This window comes from Paracoccidioides brasiliensis, assembly GCF_000150735.1.
Source record: "Paracoccidioides brasiliensis Pb18 unplaced genomic scaffold supercont2.3, whole genome shotgun sequence".
Taxonomy (NCBI): domain Eukaryota; kingdom Fungi; phylum Ascomycota; class Eurotiomycetes; order Onygenales; family Ajellomycetaceae; genus Paracoccidioides; species Paracoccidioides brasiliensis.
In genome coordinates this window covers 3,227,266-3,245,187 of record NW_011371360.1, presented here as the reverse complement: position 1 = coordinate 3,245,187, position 17,922 = coordinate 3,227,266, and the positions used below count along the sequence as shown (strand labels likewise).

General features: G+C 46.1%; 5 protein-coding genes across 5 annotated transcripts; 4 read left to right on the top strand and 1 right to left on the bottom strand.

Annotated features, from left to right (window-relative positions):
- Nucleotides 1–1,018: 1,018 nt before the first annotated feature.
- On the top strand, nucleotides 1,019–4,444 carry PADG_03366 (uncharacterized protein; the record flags this gene model as incomplete). The annotated part of the gene is made up of 1 exon (XM_010760535.1): nucleotides 1,019–4,444. The coding sequence occupies one exon, from the start codon at nucleotides 1,019–1,021 to the stop codon at nucleotides 4,442–4,444; it is 3,426 nt and encodes a 1,141-aa protein (XP_010758837.1).
- Nucleotides 4,445–5,800: 1,356 nt separating this feature from the next.
- On the top strand, nucleotides 5,801–7,054 carry PADG_03365 (uncharacterized protein; the record flags this gene model as incomplete). Its single annotated transcript, XM_010760072.1, has 1 exon — nucleotides 5,801–7,054. The coding sequence occupies one exon, from the start codon at nucleotides 5,801–5,803 to the stop codon at nucleotides 7,052–7,054; it is 1,254 nt and encodes a 417-aa protein (XP_010758374.1).
- Nucleotides 7,055–7,572: 518 nt separating this feature from the next.
- PADG_03364 (uncharacterized protein) lies at nucleotides 7,573–8,841 on the bottom strand (the record flags this gene model as incomplete). Its single annotated transcript, XM_010760534.1, has 1 exon — nucleotides 7,573–8,841. The coding sequence occupies one exon, from the start codon at nucleotides 8,839–8,841 to the stop codon at nucleotides 7,573–7,575; it is 1,269 nt and encodes a 422-aa protein (XP_010758836.1).
- A 2,746-nt stretch (nucleotides 8,842–11,587) lies between these two features.
- Nucleotides 11,588–12,736, top strand: PADG_03363 (uncharacterized protein; the record flags this gene model as incomplete). Its single annotated transcript, XM_010760071.1, has 1 exon — nucleotides 11,588–12,736. The coding sequence occupies one exon, from the start codon at nucleotides 11,588–11,590 to the stop codon at nucleotides 12,734–12,736; it is 1,149 nt and encodes a 382-aa protein (XP_010758373.1).
- A 1,048-nt stretch (nucleotides 12,737–13,784) lies between these two features.
- On the top strand, nucleotides 13,785–17,641 carry PADG_03362 (uncharacterized protein; the record flags this gene model as incomplete). Its single annotated transcript, XM_010760533.1, has 2 exons — nucleotides 13,785–14,370; nucleotides 14,436–17,641. 2 exons carry the CDS (start codon nucleotides 13,785–13,787, stop codon nucleotides 17,639–17,641), a joined length of 3,792 nt encoding a protein of 1,263 aa, XP_010758835.1.
- Between the last annotated feature and the right edge of the window lie 281 nt (nucleotides 17,642–17,922).

Below are 17,922 nucleotides of genomic sequence, written 5' to 3'. Positions count from 1 at the left end.
TCATCAATCAATGGTCCACCAACTGCCCAACTGCCCAACTGCCCACTGCCCAACTGCCAACTGTCAACTGCCAACTGGTGAGTCTTTGTCACCTGAGCATAATAACTAACTAACTAACGAACTAACTAGTTAACTAGTTAGCTAACTGGTTAATTGCAAACATTAACGAATTAGTGAATAATGGGAACCTTCCATTGGAAGCTCCGGCTACATAACAGTGTCACATGATGCTGCCAGCAAAGGTTTGGATCCGTCTGGGAGAGAGCGTAAACAGTGCAAACAGAGCAAACAGTCCGTATTTGGTGGCGGATAATAGATCATCCGGAATATCTTGGCACTGGGTCACGGCAGGTTTTGGGTTATAAGCCTGACTAATCCCGATTGGGCCTGGCGGCGTCAACTTGCATTTTGCCCGCATCATCGCCGGGTTCGCGAGTTTCTTCCATCTTCATCATCACCACCACCTCCAGCGGAGAGATTCGCCCATATTTACCACCCTTACACCGGGGGAGCTTTGTGATCCTTGATTCACCTCGCCTTGCTGCGGAGATATTATTTTCCAGCTTCTGCTGCTGGCATCTCCGTGCTTCTCTTCTATTTTACAGCAAGACATCTGTTTATCTCGCTTTGCAAAATACCACTTTTCACTTCTTTCCGTGTTTTTCTCCCTCCCAGCACCATTCATTTCCACTGCGGGCTAAACTCCCCTCGCGTGAGTTGGTAGACCTCAGGTAGCTTGTTGACAGTCGCGTGCTGTCTTTGGCTTTCCGAGTCAACAGGGAGGTTTCTCCGTTATATCATATCACATGATACAGTTGAAGATTCGGAAGGAGGAATGTTCAACATATAGCCTGAAGCATACTTTGTCAAAGCTCCTCCACAACGGCTTCTATTTTTCCTTCTCAAAACCTCTCTCAGTCCATCCATATCCCCACAACCAATATACCACGACAATCTCTGTCTTCATGAAGACACGCACCTGTCCCGAGCTGCCTGTTGCTTCGATAGCTTCATAGCCATGGCTGAGGTTCTCGATCCACCCACCAGTGTCCAACGCTCCTCTTCCGAAACGTCTACTTCCTCTAAGAAAAGCCATAGAGGCAAGCCCGTCCGTTCGAAAGCCTTCAAACGACTCTCTGCCTCCTCGCCTACCAACCCGCAGACAGACCTCACCTCGTTTCCTTCCCTCTCCCCCGATACTTCCCCAGAGGGTTTTCGAGGTGAACCAGCATTGAATCACGCGCTCAGTCAGGCCTTGTTGACGGAAAATAATTCCCGCCGGAGCGCTGATCGTGGTCGCAAAGCCACACTGGAAGGTTTGATGACCTCGTTGCCACAAATATCTGGTCGCAGTGCGCTCTTTAATGACTCAGTGGCGTCGAGGAATGTTCCGGGCTCGCTCCACCTTGCCAATGATGACCACATCGAGCGCATCGTTGCAAGGACTGGCGCAGTGAAACTGGTGCGGCAGTTTGCTCGGGACCTTGCACTACGAGATGCTGAGATCTCCTCGATCCGGCTGCGTGCGGATGAGAGGGAGAAAGAATTGAAGAAAATGCTTCGTGAGGCACAGGTATCCAACCAGACGATCGAAAATAGACTCTACATTCTCGAGAACCCGGTGGAGAAATCGATCGACGACAGTACAGAAAGTCTCGGTCCATCAAGTGGTGCAAGAAAGGTGTCGCCTACGATAGACGATATGGTGAACCAGGCCATGAGTGACGATGTGGGAATTCAGGTGCTGAGATCGTCGCCCGAAGAATATGGCAAAGGAGATGCGGATTTTCGTGACACCATTCGTCCCGGTCGCCATGATGTCTTTCAGCCCAGAAGCCCCAGTGTGGGATCGACTAAGAAAACTTCACCCACGTTGTTTCGTGGCTGGCAGAGTTACATTTGGGGGAGTGCCACTGTTAGTCAAAAGACGAGCAAAGCAAGTAGCATCATGAGTGACCTAGGTGCACATGATGACAGTGATGATTTATTGCACATGCCTAGTTCATCTGTCAACCGTCGGAAGGGTTTGGACGAACAATTATTTCAGCATCATGGTGTGAATCCAGCTGCTTTTACCCCGGATACCAAAACCGTGACGAAGTTAAGAAATGGGGATGATTCAAGTGCTAATTCTCGTCAGTCGTCGAGGTCGTTAGCATCGTGGACTGTGAAGCTGTTTGCAGGTAATCCTCAAGCTGGTAAAGAAGTCTCTGATTCCAGAAGCACCAAAAGCCACACCCGGCCCAATACACCAAGCTCTAGGGCCAGACAGTCTTCGGCTACGGAATCATCAAATGTTAGCGGGTCTGCCATTGCGGCTTTGAAACGTCTAAATGGCACCGTCTCTAGGCCACCAAGGTCCCTAAAATCACACACTAACTCCAGTGTACGAGATTCTAGAACCAGCCTCTCCGGGCCTCGTCGTGATGGCCTTTCCGGCCCGAGACAGACCGCTACACCTGAATCTAGGATTGGAGACGAGAATCCAACAAATTTAGGTCCTGTGGAGATGGATGCTATATTGCCTTTGGAATCCCGACCACCAACACTATCACACCTCTATAGAAATTATCAACCAGGGGACCTTCTGACAGACCGGTTTGGTTTTATTTACGACCAAAGGAGGAAGAAGCGGCAGAGAGAAGCTGATGGGTCTAACCGCAATTCGAAGCGGGCAGGCATCCCAGGAACACTTGAGGGAATCCGGGGTGATCCAGATCTGACCATAAAGCTGGAACTAAATGGCAAGGAGTCTCCGTCTTCTCCAACACTCGTTGAAGATTCTGAGAGTGGAACCGTTCCTGTTAGACGATGGCAAGATTATTTAAAAGTAGCTACCAAACCGACTGAGCTGCTCTCCCATACTCCAGCCGCAGGTCCTATTGTCGCTGTAGCTAGTGCTCCCGAAAGGAAACAGCGCTCATCATCTGTCACAATTAAGAAAGGCGGATCCATATCCGTTGTCAATTCTACGCCCCAAGCTGCTGTGCTTATGTCTCAGGTTGTTTCCAACGACGCAGAGTTCGCATGTTCAGTAAACGATGCATCTGTTGTACCAGTTCCAGCCTCTGAGCAGGAACCTGTGAGACTACTGTTGGAACGGCTCACTGAGCTGCATGATTCTCTTCAAAGAGACCGTACGGTTAAGTGGAATGAATTTATGCGGAAAGTCCGCGCGGAACGCAGAAAGGAGGGAGAAGCGTCGGACCGGCCAAGTGTATCTCTTGCAATGCCTGAAGTGTCACTCGCAGATGGAGAAGTTGTTGGCATATCTGGACTTGGGAACAAGGGTAAAGTTGGGCGAGCTAAATGGCGTGAATTCAAAAGTCTCGTTCTCGGAGGCATTCCCGTCACGTATCGTGCGAAGGTCTGGTCTGAGTGCAGTGGGGCTTCTGCAATGCGAATTCCCGGATATTATGACGATCTTGTAAAGGGTACCATGAAACAGGAGACTGATCCATCTGTGGTTGCGCAGATCCAGATGGACATCCATCGAACGCTGACGGATAACATTTTCTTCCGCGAAGGACCTGGCGTCCAGAAGCTGAATGATGTTCTCTTGGCTTACGCTCGCCGCAATCCCGATGTGGGTTATTGTCAAGGCATGAATTTGATTGCTGGATCGTTGCTTCTGATCATGCCTACGGCCGAAGATGCCTTTTGGATCCTTGCATCGCTGATTGAGAATATTCTGCCCCCGCACTACTATGACCATGGCCTCCTGGCATCGCGTGCGGATCAGCAAATTCTTCGCCAATATGTATCTGAGATCCTGCCCAAACTCTCAGCGCATCTTGACGAGCTGGGGATCGAACTTGAAGCGTTGACTTTCCAGTGGTTTTTGTCTGTTTTTACAGACTGCTTATCAGCTGAGGCGCTGTATCGAGTCTGGGACGTTGTTTTCTGTCTCAACACGCCTGCTACGACGCCAGCTCCAACGACCGTGCTGTCGACTACATCCCAGGCCCAGAATCAGACGTACCCAGAGAATAAGCCGGGAAGTACAGTGTCGGTATCGAGTTTGCTTTCCAACCCAGCCAACAACCTAATCGGATCCACCCCATTGCCAAACGGCGACCTATTAAACACCAACGATGGCGGTGGGGGAGGAAGCACGTTCTTCTTTCAAGTCGCCGTAGCACTCCTTAAGCTTAACGAGCAGCAACTTCTGACGGCATGCTCGACGCCAGCGGCGGTGTATACGTACATCAACCACCAAATGACCAACCACGCCATCAGTATTGATGGGTTGATTCAGGCCAGCGAGGCGTTGAGTAATGTTATTAAGCGGAAGGACGTGTGTGCGAGACGTATTGCTGCGTTGAGGGAGATGAGAGCGGATATGAGTGGGGGTGGATATGCGGGGAGCATGAAGACTGATAATGGTGATGGGGCCTCGACTGGAGTTGGTGCTGTTGCTGGAGTTGCTGTTAATACCCAGTAGTAGCGGGAGGTTTTGCTGCGGCACGGAGGTTCTGTATATGTTTCATAGACAGTCATTATTTCAATTATTTCCTTAGTTAACCCGGTTTTCATTTTTCTCCTTTCCCTTCTTACTTTTTCATTTGTTTTTACTTCCTGATATCATTACTTATGTATTTCGTTTAGGGGATTTAAGAAAAGAAAAGAAGAAAAAAAAAAAAAAAAAACCAGGAAAGAAGGGTGAAGTTACATCGGCATGAACTGTTATAAAGTGGTGCAAGCATCTTGATACTGTATGGATTGGGATGAGGCAAGGGGGGATATCTCATATGTTTTTCTGTCTTCTTTTATCATTCCTCTCTGTTCGGTACTATTGCTGCGGTTACTACATGAGTATCATCTTTCTGCCTATCGATTTTACCGCTTTTGCAGAATGTCGATTTTTCTATATATCACTAGCGCTGAGATACCCACTCCTTTCTATTATATGATTTCGTTTTATCTTCCATTTGTTTTTGTCCTCTCTCTCCTTAATACTAGTTTCTTTGTGCTCTCTTTCTTTTGGACAACAGAATCCAAGACGTGGTAAGTTTGCGAAATGGATTTTCGCCATCGTCGCCGCACCCATCCCTCTTCCTTGGGTTTTCGCTTTCCTTGGTATGATCGATTTGGGAGAACGCGAGTTATCCTCGGCAGGCGTTGGGTATAGGCAGATGCAGGGAACTGCTCTATACACATTCGACGATGATGATATGGCACATTCACACTTCAACTGAGAATTTGGATCTTACCTGATTTGGCCGCGTTTGTTTGTTTGTTTGCTGCAGACGGCATGAGCCTGATAGTCTGGAGAAAGCTCAACCAGTCAGTCTTAGTCATTATTTCACACGACTCTGAGGCTCTTTTCAAGATCAGATTCGTTTTCTGATATATCCACCTCCTCATTCATTTCCTCTCTCCTCAGGCTTCAGGCAATAGCTGGCTGGTTAAAGCCAAGTGCGTCAGGAATCTCTCATGTAAGTGGTCAAGATGATGCCTAAAGTGTTATCACTTACTTTCTTCAATAGTGAATTAACTCTCTCATTGAATATCACACAAGAGATGCCGAGTATAACAAGCTACAGAGATAACACCAGGCGCAGTTACACTTTCATTCTCTAGACAACTGAAAGTTTGTGTCGATATTTTAAATCACGCAAACTCTTTTATATCTTCTACTTTTCTTCTATTGCAAAAAGACACTGGTTGAACTAGACATTTGGCATGTTCCTGTCCTCTCTTTTCATTATAAAGCATATCTAAAAACCAGTATCCTCATCATCGCCTCTTGGTGTACCACCAGATCCCCATATATTACTTCAAACGCCTTATCTTCACCATGTCCCTCTCCAAATGCCCTCCAGAATTGGTTCTAAATATCGCGAACCATATCCCAAGCAAACAGGACCTCAGCAGCCTCTCGCGAACTTGTCAAGATCTCCGCTTTCTGCTGAACAACTGCCTCTATCGCCGTGATGTAGAGTCTGACAATCCACAAGCCCTATTTTGGGCAGCCTGCACAGGCCGCATATCCATTGCACGGAAGGCCCTCTCGCATGGCGCAAACATACATGCACGGGATACTTCCACTTCGCCTCCCCGCAACCTTGTCCAAGCCTTGCCCCGTCGCTGGGAGTCATGCCCGACAACTTTCGACTTCACCCCTCTGCACATAGCAACTCGCTTCCGCCATGAGAGCATGGTTCGTTTTCTCGTCCACCAGGGTGCGGACATCCATGAGCCATTCCCAGACCACCTGGACGGGTACCCATTGCATTTTGTCAGTGCCAACGGTCCCATGGGCATCCTGAGGCTCTTCTTGGAGAGAGGCGATGAAGTCGACGTGCGCAATGCTCTAGGGTGGACGCCTTTGTATTGTGCTGTGAGGTCGTTTTCTACATGCACTCCCGATAAGAAGAAAGCTGCGCGTATCCGGCTGTTGTTGGACTATAATGCCGATCCAGATGTCGAGAGCAGGGATGGGAAGTCCCCTAGGGACTTGACAAGCAACTCTTATGATTCGTATATTAGGATGATGTTCCAGGACGATAAACAGTGGAGAATTCGTCTTCATGAGGCCAATTGGGAGGTTTGGCGGTTTCGGGAGGATTTTCTGTTGGAGGAGCAAGAGGCGGAGGGAGACGCTGATCGGACGGGAATGTTGAACGGTAGTAATTTCGCTTCCGCGACACAGGATGCGGTGAAAGGATCAAAATCGAAACGGTCTCGCAAATGGCCGAATAAAAAGAGGACACAGGCAGAGGAGGCGGTTGGTATTGAAGAGCGCAAACGTGAAGAAAAGGGAAAGCAACTCTCGAACAAGGAAGCAGTGGATCTGGTTAAGCTTGACAAGAAGACTGTCGACACCATCGCCGGAAGACAGCATGCCTGGTCAACGATCCGTGCTGAGTGTGATCAGCGTGTTACGAAGCTGGTTAAGGTTCGAGGATTACCTGCTAGATGCTCGCATTTATCCATTACAATATTCAAGAGGAAAGGAAAGGTTGAGTGCCTATATTGCAATGTCATTGTTAAGCAATCTTTTCAATGCCCTGATTGCAGTGCGGTTGTTTACTTCAAGTGTGTTTCATGAGAGATATAACTACTGATGCTTGATGTTCAGCGGTTTTTGTGACTGTTTTGTGATCCAACCGCCCCTGATGGAAGCCAAGTAGGAGACCCGAAGGAACGGAATAAAACCCACCTTGAAATAACGGTTATCCCCAAAAACATGAAGACTCACCCTTGGTTGTACAATGGGGCAATTAATTAAATAGCTACCTTCCTGAGCGCATTGTAATGTAATAATGCAATACCCGCCTTCTTCCAAGCTTCGGATCTCATGGGGGACCCCTTAACCCAAAACACGTTTCGTTAGAATCCCGTTTGAGCAAACGCTCTTTCAACATTTAGAATTTGGCAACCCTCAAATACATCAGCAGTCTTTTCTAGTCTGGGCAGAAGAAGGACGCATCGTGTGAAAAGTGGAGGTAGGAATGGATCATATTGTCAAAAATAGTTTCTGTTTATCGACGTATTGGAATGATACGAGGAGAGAAATTAAATGAAACTTGGAAAAACCATTAACCTGAAACGTCACCCATCCATCCCTTATCTTAGAATCTTTTGCAACATTCCCGCATTGGACGTCCGCTGCAAATGTTTCAACTTCGCCTCCAAAGATAAATTCTCGTCCTCTTTCCTGTGCAACTCCCGATGTAGCGCCTCATTCTCTGACCGAAGCTGCTGCAATCTTTGCGCCGTTTTCTCACGGAACGTCCCGTGCTCGTCAAGCAGCGCTTCCATCCTATTCCAATCCATACCAGATGATGCGGCAGACGAGCGCCGCATCTCTGTCATTTCCTCTTCTTTTTGCCGCAGTTTGCTTTCCAGTTCGTCGACAGCAGTACGCCAGGCCTTGTCCGTCGTGGTGCGGAAAGCGGTATTTTGCATTGCGGCAGCCAGCTTGCCCATGAGGTCTTCGTTAGCCTTTTCAAGCTCCAGTGCCCGCTGTTCCAGGGCTGCATTCTTCGCCGCTTGGAATAGGTCTGAGGTGTCTCGTCGCTCAATCGAGATGACGCTCTTTGGTCGTCGAGTAGGTGTCAGTTGTCCTTGTCCGCCGGATCTTTCTAGCCGCTCGATTTTCCGTGTAGCGTCAGCAAGCTTACTGCGCAATACGATGATGTTGTTGAGGTCATCGTCGCGTAGGCTTCGGAAGGCCGCGTGCTCACGGCGTTCTGCGGCTAGTAAAACACGGATTTTAATGAGATTGGCAACGTCTTCGTCTCTGAGTACAAAGAGCGCTTCATGACGTTTGGCTTGTGCGGCTTTCTCCGCTTCCAGAACTTTGACTCGTTCCTCTAATGCTCGATACTCTTCCTGTGACACGGAGATGGTGGGGTTTTCTTGCTCAATGAAGATGATTTTTGACATTAGAGCGGCGAGCTGCATTTCGAGAGGACCAGGGATCCGTGGAGGCTCATCCTCACTCTCAGAGGAACCGCCATCACTTCCAGCATCGATTTGGTGGGTCCCCATGGGAGGGATTTTCTGGGGTAACTCCGTGTCATCCTGTTCATCAGGTGGTGGCTTGGGATATTCGGACAGGATTTGTTTGAGAGGTTTCGAGAGGTATTGCGTATTTTGTTGGATTAGGTTAGGCGGCTCTTGTGTCTCTTCTAGATGCATGCCCGCGTTTTCGAGCTTCTCTAATAAACGGCCCTTCCGTTGCCATAGAGCCGCCTGAGGTTCTTCATTCCCGATCGTGTCGCTACTCCGATCTGAATCATAGCCGCCCGAGCTGTGACGGGAACCTAACGACATTGATCGGGCGGATAGTGACCGCACAGGTGTTGTCGTGACAACGCTTGCATTCCACATCGATCACAAAATGGAATTAAAATACAATGAAAGAAATCAAAACTAAAAGCGCGACCACAGGAGAATGTGGGAAAAAAGGGGGGCATATATTCGCAGCGAAAAGAATCCCGGATGCGATGAATGTTAAATTCAACAAAAATCTCAGGAAACCATTTTGTTGAAGTATTTATCACTCATGTCTACTTTCCAGTAGTTTCAGAGGTTCGCCGAGACAAGTCGCACGAAGGGAAAGGAGGTAATAGGATGTGTATGTGACGGAGCTGGGACGTTTGATGATACCAGGGTCCTATCAGGTTCAAATAACTTGGGGGTCAATTCCCGTACGATCTCCCGTATTAATCTGCCTATGGTTTCAATTGCCCTGGCGCTGGTAAAAGGAGTTCCTTTTGGTGCTTCGAGTATTCAAGTGGTGAGACACCTGACGAAACAAGGGGTTGGTTGGGCTTAGCACTCGAGAGACAACTGAAATTGAGCATTGTCTAGTGCAAAAGTTGCTCAAATCATATCCAGTTTATCCAGCTATCCTGATGCTGTCATCACCATTTGGAAGTTTATACGGGGATGGAGTATTGATTTCGACTATTCAGGGCTGGGGAGATATCGAGAGTCTGACATGCTGCTACATTCTCGGCGGTGGGACGCGAATAAGTTCTCCCGGGCATCTCAGAATCTTGGGACACTGGACTGGAACTGTAGATGGTGAGTTGTTAGCGACAGGAAATTATTCGAGCATCTCAAACCCGATGACCAGGGACATATCAAATTTTCTATTTGCAGGCAAGAGGATGTGACGATCTATGTTCGTCCGTTTACTTCTCCAGTCGCAGGGATGACGGGACAAAGTCTTCAAAACAAAAAAATAAAAATAAAAATAAAAATAAAAAGGTTCTTGTATCATTTGACGACAAATATATTCGCAGAGCCCATCCATGGAAGCCAAAATCACTTCATAGTGGAGTTGTAGAGCGGAAGGCTGTACGACTGCGATGTCAAGTTGAACATATAGTAACCAGTAGTTACCTGATCCTAAGAATTGACATAACTAAGCTGAATTTGAGTTTCTGGTATTAGGCCAACAATCCGTTCCACGCCATAGAACCTCGGCTTACCTTACCTTGTGCTCTGAATAGACTCCATGGATGAGTGAGGGAGTGTCGATGTCCGAAGGGTTGAAAGGGGCTCGATGGATGGTTTGACGTCGTTCAATATGGGGGGGGGGGGGGGGGTACTTTGTCAGGTGATATTGCAGGATGTGTGATCCAACCTCATCTTATTCCAGCGAAACTATTGTAAAGAAACCCCTTTTTATCACTTAGTTAAGCCAATTTCTATGTCTTTTCACTGCAAACTGGAATCTCTTAAGAAGAATGTGAGTAATATTCAAAAGAACTAGAAAAAATAATGAAAAGAGAATAAAAATTGGTGAATTTGTAACTGCATTGATACAAAGCTTATTTTAAGGAAATGACTGAAAGTTACTTTTATACTTCTCATTTCTGCACTATAAGCACTTGAGAACTATGACAACTGCTTAGCAGATAACTAATGAGTAACTATTTCAAGTAGCTTAATAATGTTTTTATTGTATACTTTGATGAATTAAATTATTAAATCAAGAATTGTCTCTATATTTATATAAATAACTAGAAAGAATTAATAAAGAATTGACAAGCAGTTGACAAGCAGCTAGCACAAGTAATATAGTTAATGCAACATGAGGATATAAAGATTTTTGATCAAATGTTAATAGCTATTTAACTCTAAAGAAGCAACAAAAAGTAATTCATAAGTAATTTGAATCTGTATAGCAGTACTTGATAATTAATATTAAACTATTTAGATTTCTATCATTCTATAATTAAAGATAATATGAAGAATAATGATGATGATACCTCTTATTTCTTACCCTTCTCGTCAAGAAGCTCAAGCTGTTAATGTAGCAAAATAGCAAAAAGATACATGCTTTTCCAAATCACTTGCTGAACAGTTATCAAGCAGCTGACAAGCAGTTATAAAGCATCACTACACTCATATGAGAACCATGCTGATGGAGATGAAGAAGAGTTTCTCATGCGAAGACTGTGCAAATGTAAAAGTAAGGTGATTGATAAAGACTTGATAGCCAGTTGACAACTACTAATCAACTGCTTATAAGACTATTGTAAAGATTCTGATGTTTGTGTGTATTTAGGTCATCATCAAACACCTGAGACTTGAGAGTTGCAGACATGCTTTGAAGTGCTTGAGAAGTAGTTGATAAATACTCTAAAAGATTAGAGTCATGAAGAGAAATTATTATCGTAATGTTTTTACCAATCACTCTCTCGTCCTTCAATTCGAATGTGTGGTCACGTGGCAGGGTCGTTGCTCCTTTTCGTTAGTTACTTACTTTTATGCAGGTAGATCAACAGATGTATGTCTGTAGTTATGTGTCACCATCCATTCTCCTTTCACCGGCCTTCTGAATCCGTCGGGAGGCAATAGTGCTGAAGAGTCATTGTCGCTTTACCCGCCCTTGTTCCCTTGTAGGTAATAAGGTATTAACTACTGTTTAACAACCAGGTCTCCACAGTATCGTCAAAAGAAGCTGCAAATGGAGAGAGTTGACATCACCACCTTATTTGGAGGTGGTCGACCTGTTGATTACACTGAGGGTTATGGGCACTTTTTTCTTTATCCACATGAAATCAAACAGGTCCATCAACGAGAGAGATTGAGACGGGAATGCAGAATGAAAGTCTGGACCATGCCCATGCCCAGGCGCTCAAATAAAATACCTGCCCGGCCAGTCACGTTTCCTTTGATGAGGTTGCCACTGGAGATTCGTGAAAACATATACGGGTTTCTTCTCGAGCCATTATCAGGTAGCTGTTATGAAGATTTACCGGAAATGGCGGGGGAGAACGGCATCCGGTTTCAAATATCCGAGGCAGTCTTCAGCTGCTTCTGTCATGAGCAAGATTTCACGCACTCGACGAACCAGCCAAATGGGCATATTCCTGACGGGATGGAAGACCTTTTTGAACTGTATAAAGCCATCCGAGAAGGGACTGCCAATGATGCCGAAATTCAGCGGGGAGAGGAACTTTGTTTGACGGAGCGTTTTGAGACTGACTTCGAATTGGACCTAGAAGAAGTGGAATCCGGCAGTACCAGTGGAGATGACGACCATGATTCCGACAGCGAAGTGGATGTAGGGTATTTTGACGACATCGTAAACTGCGAGAACAAACTTCCTCGACATACCAGGGGAATTCGTGGCGAATGCCGTCCTGTATATGAACTGCAAGTTTACAGGGGACAGAAGACAGATTCATACCCAAGATACTCTAGTCCTTCTCAAAAGACAACTCCTCACCACAAATACATATGCTGGGAATTTCGAATCTTAGACCTTTTATTCCTCCGTCGTCTATTCCACGTTAGCCATAAATTCACCCGGGAAATAGCGCGATGCTTGTGGAAAAATGCCATCCTCAATTTCGAAGATCCCGAATGTTTCTTCTCCTTCATCGCAGATCGATATGCCATTTTAGGTTTTATCAAATGCATTGAACTGCACCTACAATTCTACGACGATTGGTTTGACACCTCGTCGGAAACGGTGGTTGCCATATGTCAGTTTGTTTCTGAGTTTATGCATTTGCGATATATCAAGATCAATTTCGGCACGGAAAGGTCGTGTCTGGAAAAAGTCATTGCAGGAGAAAGATTGGAGAGATGGAAGACCGCTTTCAACGAACTAAAAGTCACTCAGGGGTTTGAACTTTCTGTGTACAATTGCCCGGTCACCGTGCCACATAAAAAAATGGGCACAGCTCTGTGCAGCAGCGGTGACCTGGGAAAGAAACTAGAAGATTTGTGGCGTCCCGCTGTTCTTGCGAAGCAAGAGTAGAACAGATGAGTAATTAATGGAGGGACTGGTGACCTGTTTTGACCTTGAGTCTCGTGGAGCGGGTTGGCTTCAGGTATTCAGGGAAGCTATTGGAGGTTGGGAGGACATTGAGGATTCAGGGAACAGGGCAGCGTAGGTGTTTAGGACAACTTCCTCACAGATTAACTAAATATCAACACTTCGACGAAGATTGGTTAGCACACTCAGTGACAACCATGCAGTGCCTCCGGGAGCCTATATTTCCAGTAGCACAAGGAAAGCTTCACATTGACACAACCAAAGTGACAGGTTTATAAAGGTTTCGATGAATGAACTATTGCTTGAATTCATCCAAGAAAGCTAACTATCAAGTAGTTTATTTTAACTCTATATAAGGTCGAGAAGGACCTTGAATTTGACAATGCGAATAGGCTTCATTAAACTAACTGTCTTCAGTTATTTAATCAGTTGATATAAAAGTAATTTCAACATATATTTGATGTATTTTATAATAATACAATTTATCCTAATTAAACCAATAATATTATAATTGATCAGATAAATCTTGATTAAATAATTTTAACTTTGAATAGTTTAATTTTCAACAAGTTTTGAAAGAATTTAATATAATATTTCTTCTCATGTGACCCCGGCATAGCGTAGTATTGGAATTACAGCGTAATCCGTTGTATTTTCACCCTTAAGCCGTGTAATTTACCACATCGCACCAATACCATAGCGTACAACTCCCAATCTCCGTCGCGCTGCCCGAAAGTTGAACAGGCGATTGTCACGGCCCACCAAACCTCACATATATCCCATCTCCCGATATCACCGCCAACGCAAGGAGGAGCATTGCCTTCCGTCGCAGACCTTGCGTCTTGCCCTGAAAAGGCCCACTAATTGCCGCTCACTGCTTAAACTACTATCAACGCGTTGTCTGCTACCCACTTTTCCATTGTTTCTGACGGGTCGCGTCCCCAAAAAGTCCACGCGCCCAAAATCAACATCGACCGACAGATCACTGGCTCCAAAGACGAAGGACTTTTGCCATTCTCGTTGATCCAACATGGATGATGTATCTGCTCAGGATGAGCGCGACTCGAGCCCACTCCTAGATCCCGGGGAGAGTGCCAGCTCACGACCTGAAGAAACAAGCAGGAGGAAGTCGGGTCGGGCAAAACGAAAGCCAGAACTTTTCTCTTCAGCTGCATACAGTTCTAGTCGCCCGTCGCAAAGCAGAGCGATGAAGCGGAAGCGCGCTGCCCAACAGGAGGATGGGGACGGGGTCGACGACGACGAGAATCAGAGCGACGCGTCTGATGCGCCAGGGAGCGGGGCTGAGGGTGTAGAGGACGGTATGGAAGAGGAAGAAGATGAAGACGATCAAGAAGAGAGTGAGGATGAACCTGATGAGGAAGAGCTTAAAGAACGAAAGAAGGCTGCGCGAAAGAAGGCTGCCGCCAGTAAGAAACAGAAACCGCCCAAGCCCAAGAAGCCCACTCCAAAGCGGGTAGCGAAGAAACCAAAGATTACCAATGGTGTGACGACTGAACTTACCTTCCGTCCTGCTGTCAATGGGGATCGGCCAGCAGCGAAACCGAAAAAGCCTCGAGTAAGGCCAAGTGATTTTGCGGAGGAAGATGGCCTCTATGGTAGGATTAACTCCATCCAATCCATCATAGCGGTTTGATTCTTGCTGATTCGTTCTGCGTCATAGCCGAGGTGCTCTCCCGGGGCCACACTACTGATGCTGTTGCCGCAGAATGGCTTACAAAGTACGAGCAGCACAATATCAAAGGGATGACCGATCTTGTCAATTTCATCCTCAAATGTGCAGGCACAGACTTGAAGGTTGACGACCACGATATAGAAGACGTCGACAACGTCGCCAACCGACTGAATGACCTTCAGGAAGAATATCAGGCCCAGAACATCACCGAATACCCTCTGATTTCGAAAGCCAAGAAATTCAAGTCTTTCCAGGACATACTAACTAGCTTTTTCACTTCCCTAATTCGTACTATTCACAGCTCCTCAGTCCTCTACAATGACTCTGCCCTAGTTGAAAACATTCAAGTTTGGATAACATCCATGTCTTCAGCACCTATTCGACCATTCAGGCATACCGCTACAATAATATCGCTTGCAATCATGACGACGCTGTGCAATCTTGCTAGGGAAGTTTCTTTAACTATATCAAATACCCGAAAACAACTGGAAACGGAGAAGAAGAAAAAGTCCGTTAATAAAGGTAGAGCCGATGCAATGCAGTCTAAGATTCAAGAAGGGGAGAAAAAATTAGAAGTTATTGATAGTTGTCTCCACGACTCGTTTGACACCGTGTTCGTTCATCGGTACAGAGATGTCGATCCGAAGATTCGGGCAGAGTGCGTTAACACCCTTGGAGTTTGGATTAATTCGTACAGGGAAATGTTTTTCGACGGTCAATACCTACGATATTTGGGCTGGGTCCTTTCAGACACGGTCGCCCATACTAGAGCCGTTGTGGTGAGCCAGCTCCATCGACTTTACCAGAACAAAGATAACATTGCTGGACTCCGTGCTTTCACCGAACGATTTCGCCCACGAATTGTGGAGATGGCCGGCAGAGATGCTGAACCCAGTGTTCGATCTGCAGTTGTGGAGTTGCTAGATTTGATTCGAGAGGGTGGATTGTTAGAACCCGATGACATAGACAGTGTTGGCCGGCTTGTTTACGATAGCGAACCTCGTGTGCGCAAGGCTGCTGGCAAGTTTTTTGTTGAGAATATCCAGGACGTGTATGACACTCTAACGGAAAGTTTGGAGGAGGAACTAAACGAATCCTTCATGGATGACAATGACGAAGATAACTATGAAACACCTCGCCGCTCTTGGATCAAATACAAATGCCTTGTGGATGTGCTTCAAGTGTATGACGGTCAGGAACCTGAAGGGCAACCTGATCAGGACTCGTCCCTTTTGCGAACAGGTTTTGATGGTCGCATTGATTCACGGTTCGTGCTTGCGACAGAAGCTATCTACTCCCATTTTGAAGAACTCCAGCAATGGGAGCATTTAGCTGGATATCTTCTCTATGATCATTCCCAAATTCCAGAGACTTCGAGTGAAGAAGATTCTTCTTCCATTACTGTGAAACAGTTATTCAAACTAAGTGAAGGACAGGAGGTGGTCCTATTGGAAGTTTTAAGCTGCGCGGTTAAGCTACATATCATGGAGATCGCCAAATCTGACACTGATAAGAAGGGTAGGAAGACCAAGTTGCTAGTTGAGAGGATGGAGGAGCGACAGGAATCCATCGCCCATAGCCTGTCTCAAATCATTCCCCGACTGCTGAATAAATTTGGATCGGTACCCGAGGCTGCTTCTGCTATTCTGCGGCTAGAACATTTGGTCGATCTCAACTTGATCCAGGATCTCCAGAAGGATGCAGCTGCATATTCAGAGCTCATTGGTAATATTAACAAACAGTTCTTGACCCATTCACACCAATCCGTCCTAGCAGAAGCCACAGTGGCATTTTTGCATGCTCGTACTTCGGATGAACTTAAAGAAGCCATGGAAACCAAGGTGCAGGAACTTTGGGATGATACACTTGAAACCCTGCGCACCTTATCGGTAACAAAATGTACGGAAGAAATACCGTCTCTTTCCGTCAACATTCTCACGGCACTCTCGAATACTGTTATGAGGATTTCAAACCTCACGAGCGTTTCCGACTGCGCTTCCATCCTGGAGGCCGAACCCCCCGCTGTTTCTAAAAAGCAAACCACCTCATCTAAACCCTCTGTTGATATTATTCTCAACTTGAGTAAACGAGGTCTCCGAGAAGAGGATCCTGATGAAGAGGTTGCAAGACTGGAATTCGAACTGGTGACGAACAGTTTTAAAATTCTTCTTGTATATTTTATGTGGAAAGTACAGTTCATCACTTCGACACTATCATCCGGGGACCCGTCCTTTGATACCGATTATTTCAATTCACTTTCGACTCGTCGGGATGCCTTTGTCGCAATTCTTACCTCTATTATGCAAGCCCGCTCGGGACTCGACGAACTTAGATTTTCCGCGACGCTCACTTTACTTGACCTCCAAACTGTGTTTGGGACACTTCGCAGCGCTGGATTGCGGACAAAGAACGTCATTCCTTCATTGAATGATGAAGTTGCCCTCGAAATCCAAAATCTGGTGCAAGATATTACCCCAGAAACCCAAGCTCTAATTTCCCGCATTCACGACACAGCCGAACGGGCATACGCTAAAAAGTCTCGACGAAAGTTGGAAGTGGCAGAGGTTGCAGAGGATGACGAGCCCATGGATTCACTGTCAGAGGTTGACAGTAATTTATCAGACGATGAAGGTGAAGATGACGACGAGGCCGATGAGGAGACAAGGGATGCCTTGGCTGCGAAACGGACCCGTAATTTGCTTTTACTAGAGCAAAGCCTATGCCAACTTACTGGCAAGATCGTCCTTGCTATTGTTGGCCGTGTACTTGATTCGTCCGGGCGACAAAGTGGGAAGCTGAAGAAAAAGCTTTTACGGAACAAATCTCGCCTCGGGCAGAATTACAAGGAAGTTGTGGCGTATTTGGACGTTGCGAAAGCTGCTGGTAGAAGGCTTGTTCCGCAAAAAAGCAAAGCGAAGCAGGCTCAGGAAAGAGGAACTAATGGTATTGGACCTTCGGGAGAATCGTTGAAACAAAACTACGGGAAGATCAAGTCGGCAGAGATAGTTGAGGACGATGATGAGGAGGATGAGGAGGTGGTGGAAGGTGCGCATGCAGGAGAAGATGAGGACGAAGATTTACAAACAAGAGAGCTGGCTGATGATGAAGATGAAAGGCATGGCACAGAAGCAGATGAGGATTTGAAGCTGACTCCCCCACCTGATGATATTGAAGATGATGTGATGGGAGATTGATTTTTTAACGGACCAAGAAAAACAAAGGGGCTAGGAAAACTGGAGCTCAGACTGACGGATGGTCGTACATTAATATGTGATGAATCTTCTTTTTCCTCACCTTTCCTTGATTTGCTTTCCTTTTGCACACTGGACATTTTTTCCTATCTTACTTCTATTAAAACTTGTACTTCAGCTTGTACTTAAATTTTCTGTTCATGTTTGTTTTTATTACTTTTTTATTTATTTATATATTTTCGTCATTGTATCTTCCTTTACTTTTTCCTATTCCTCTTTTTCCA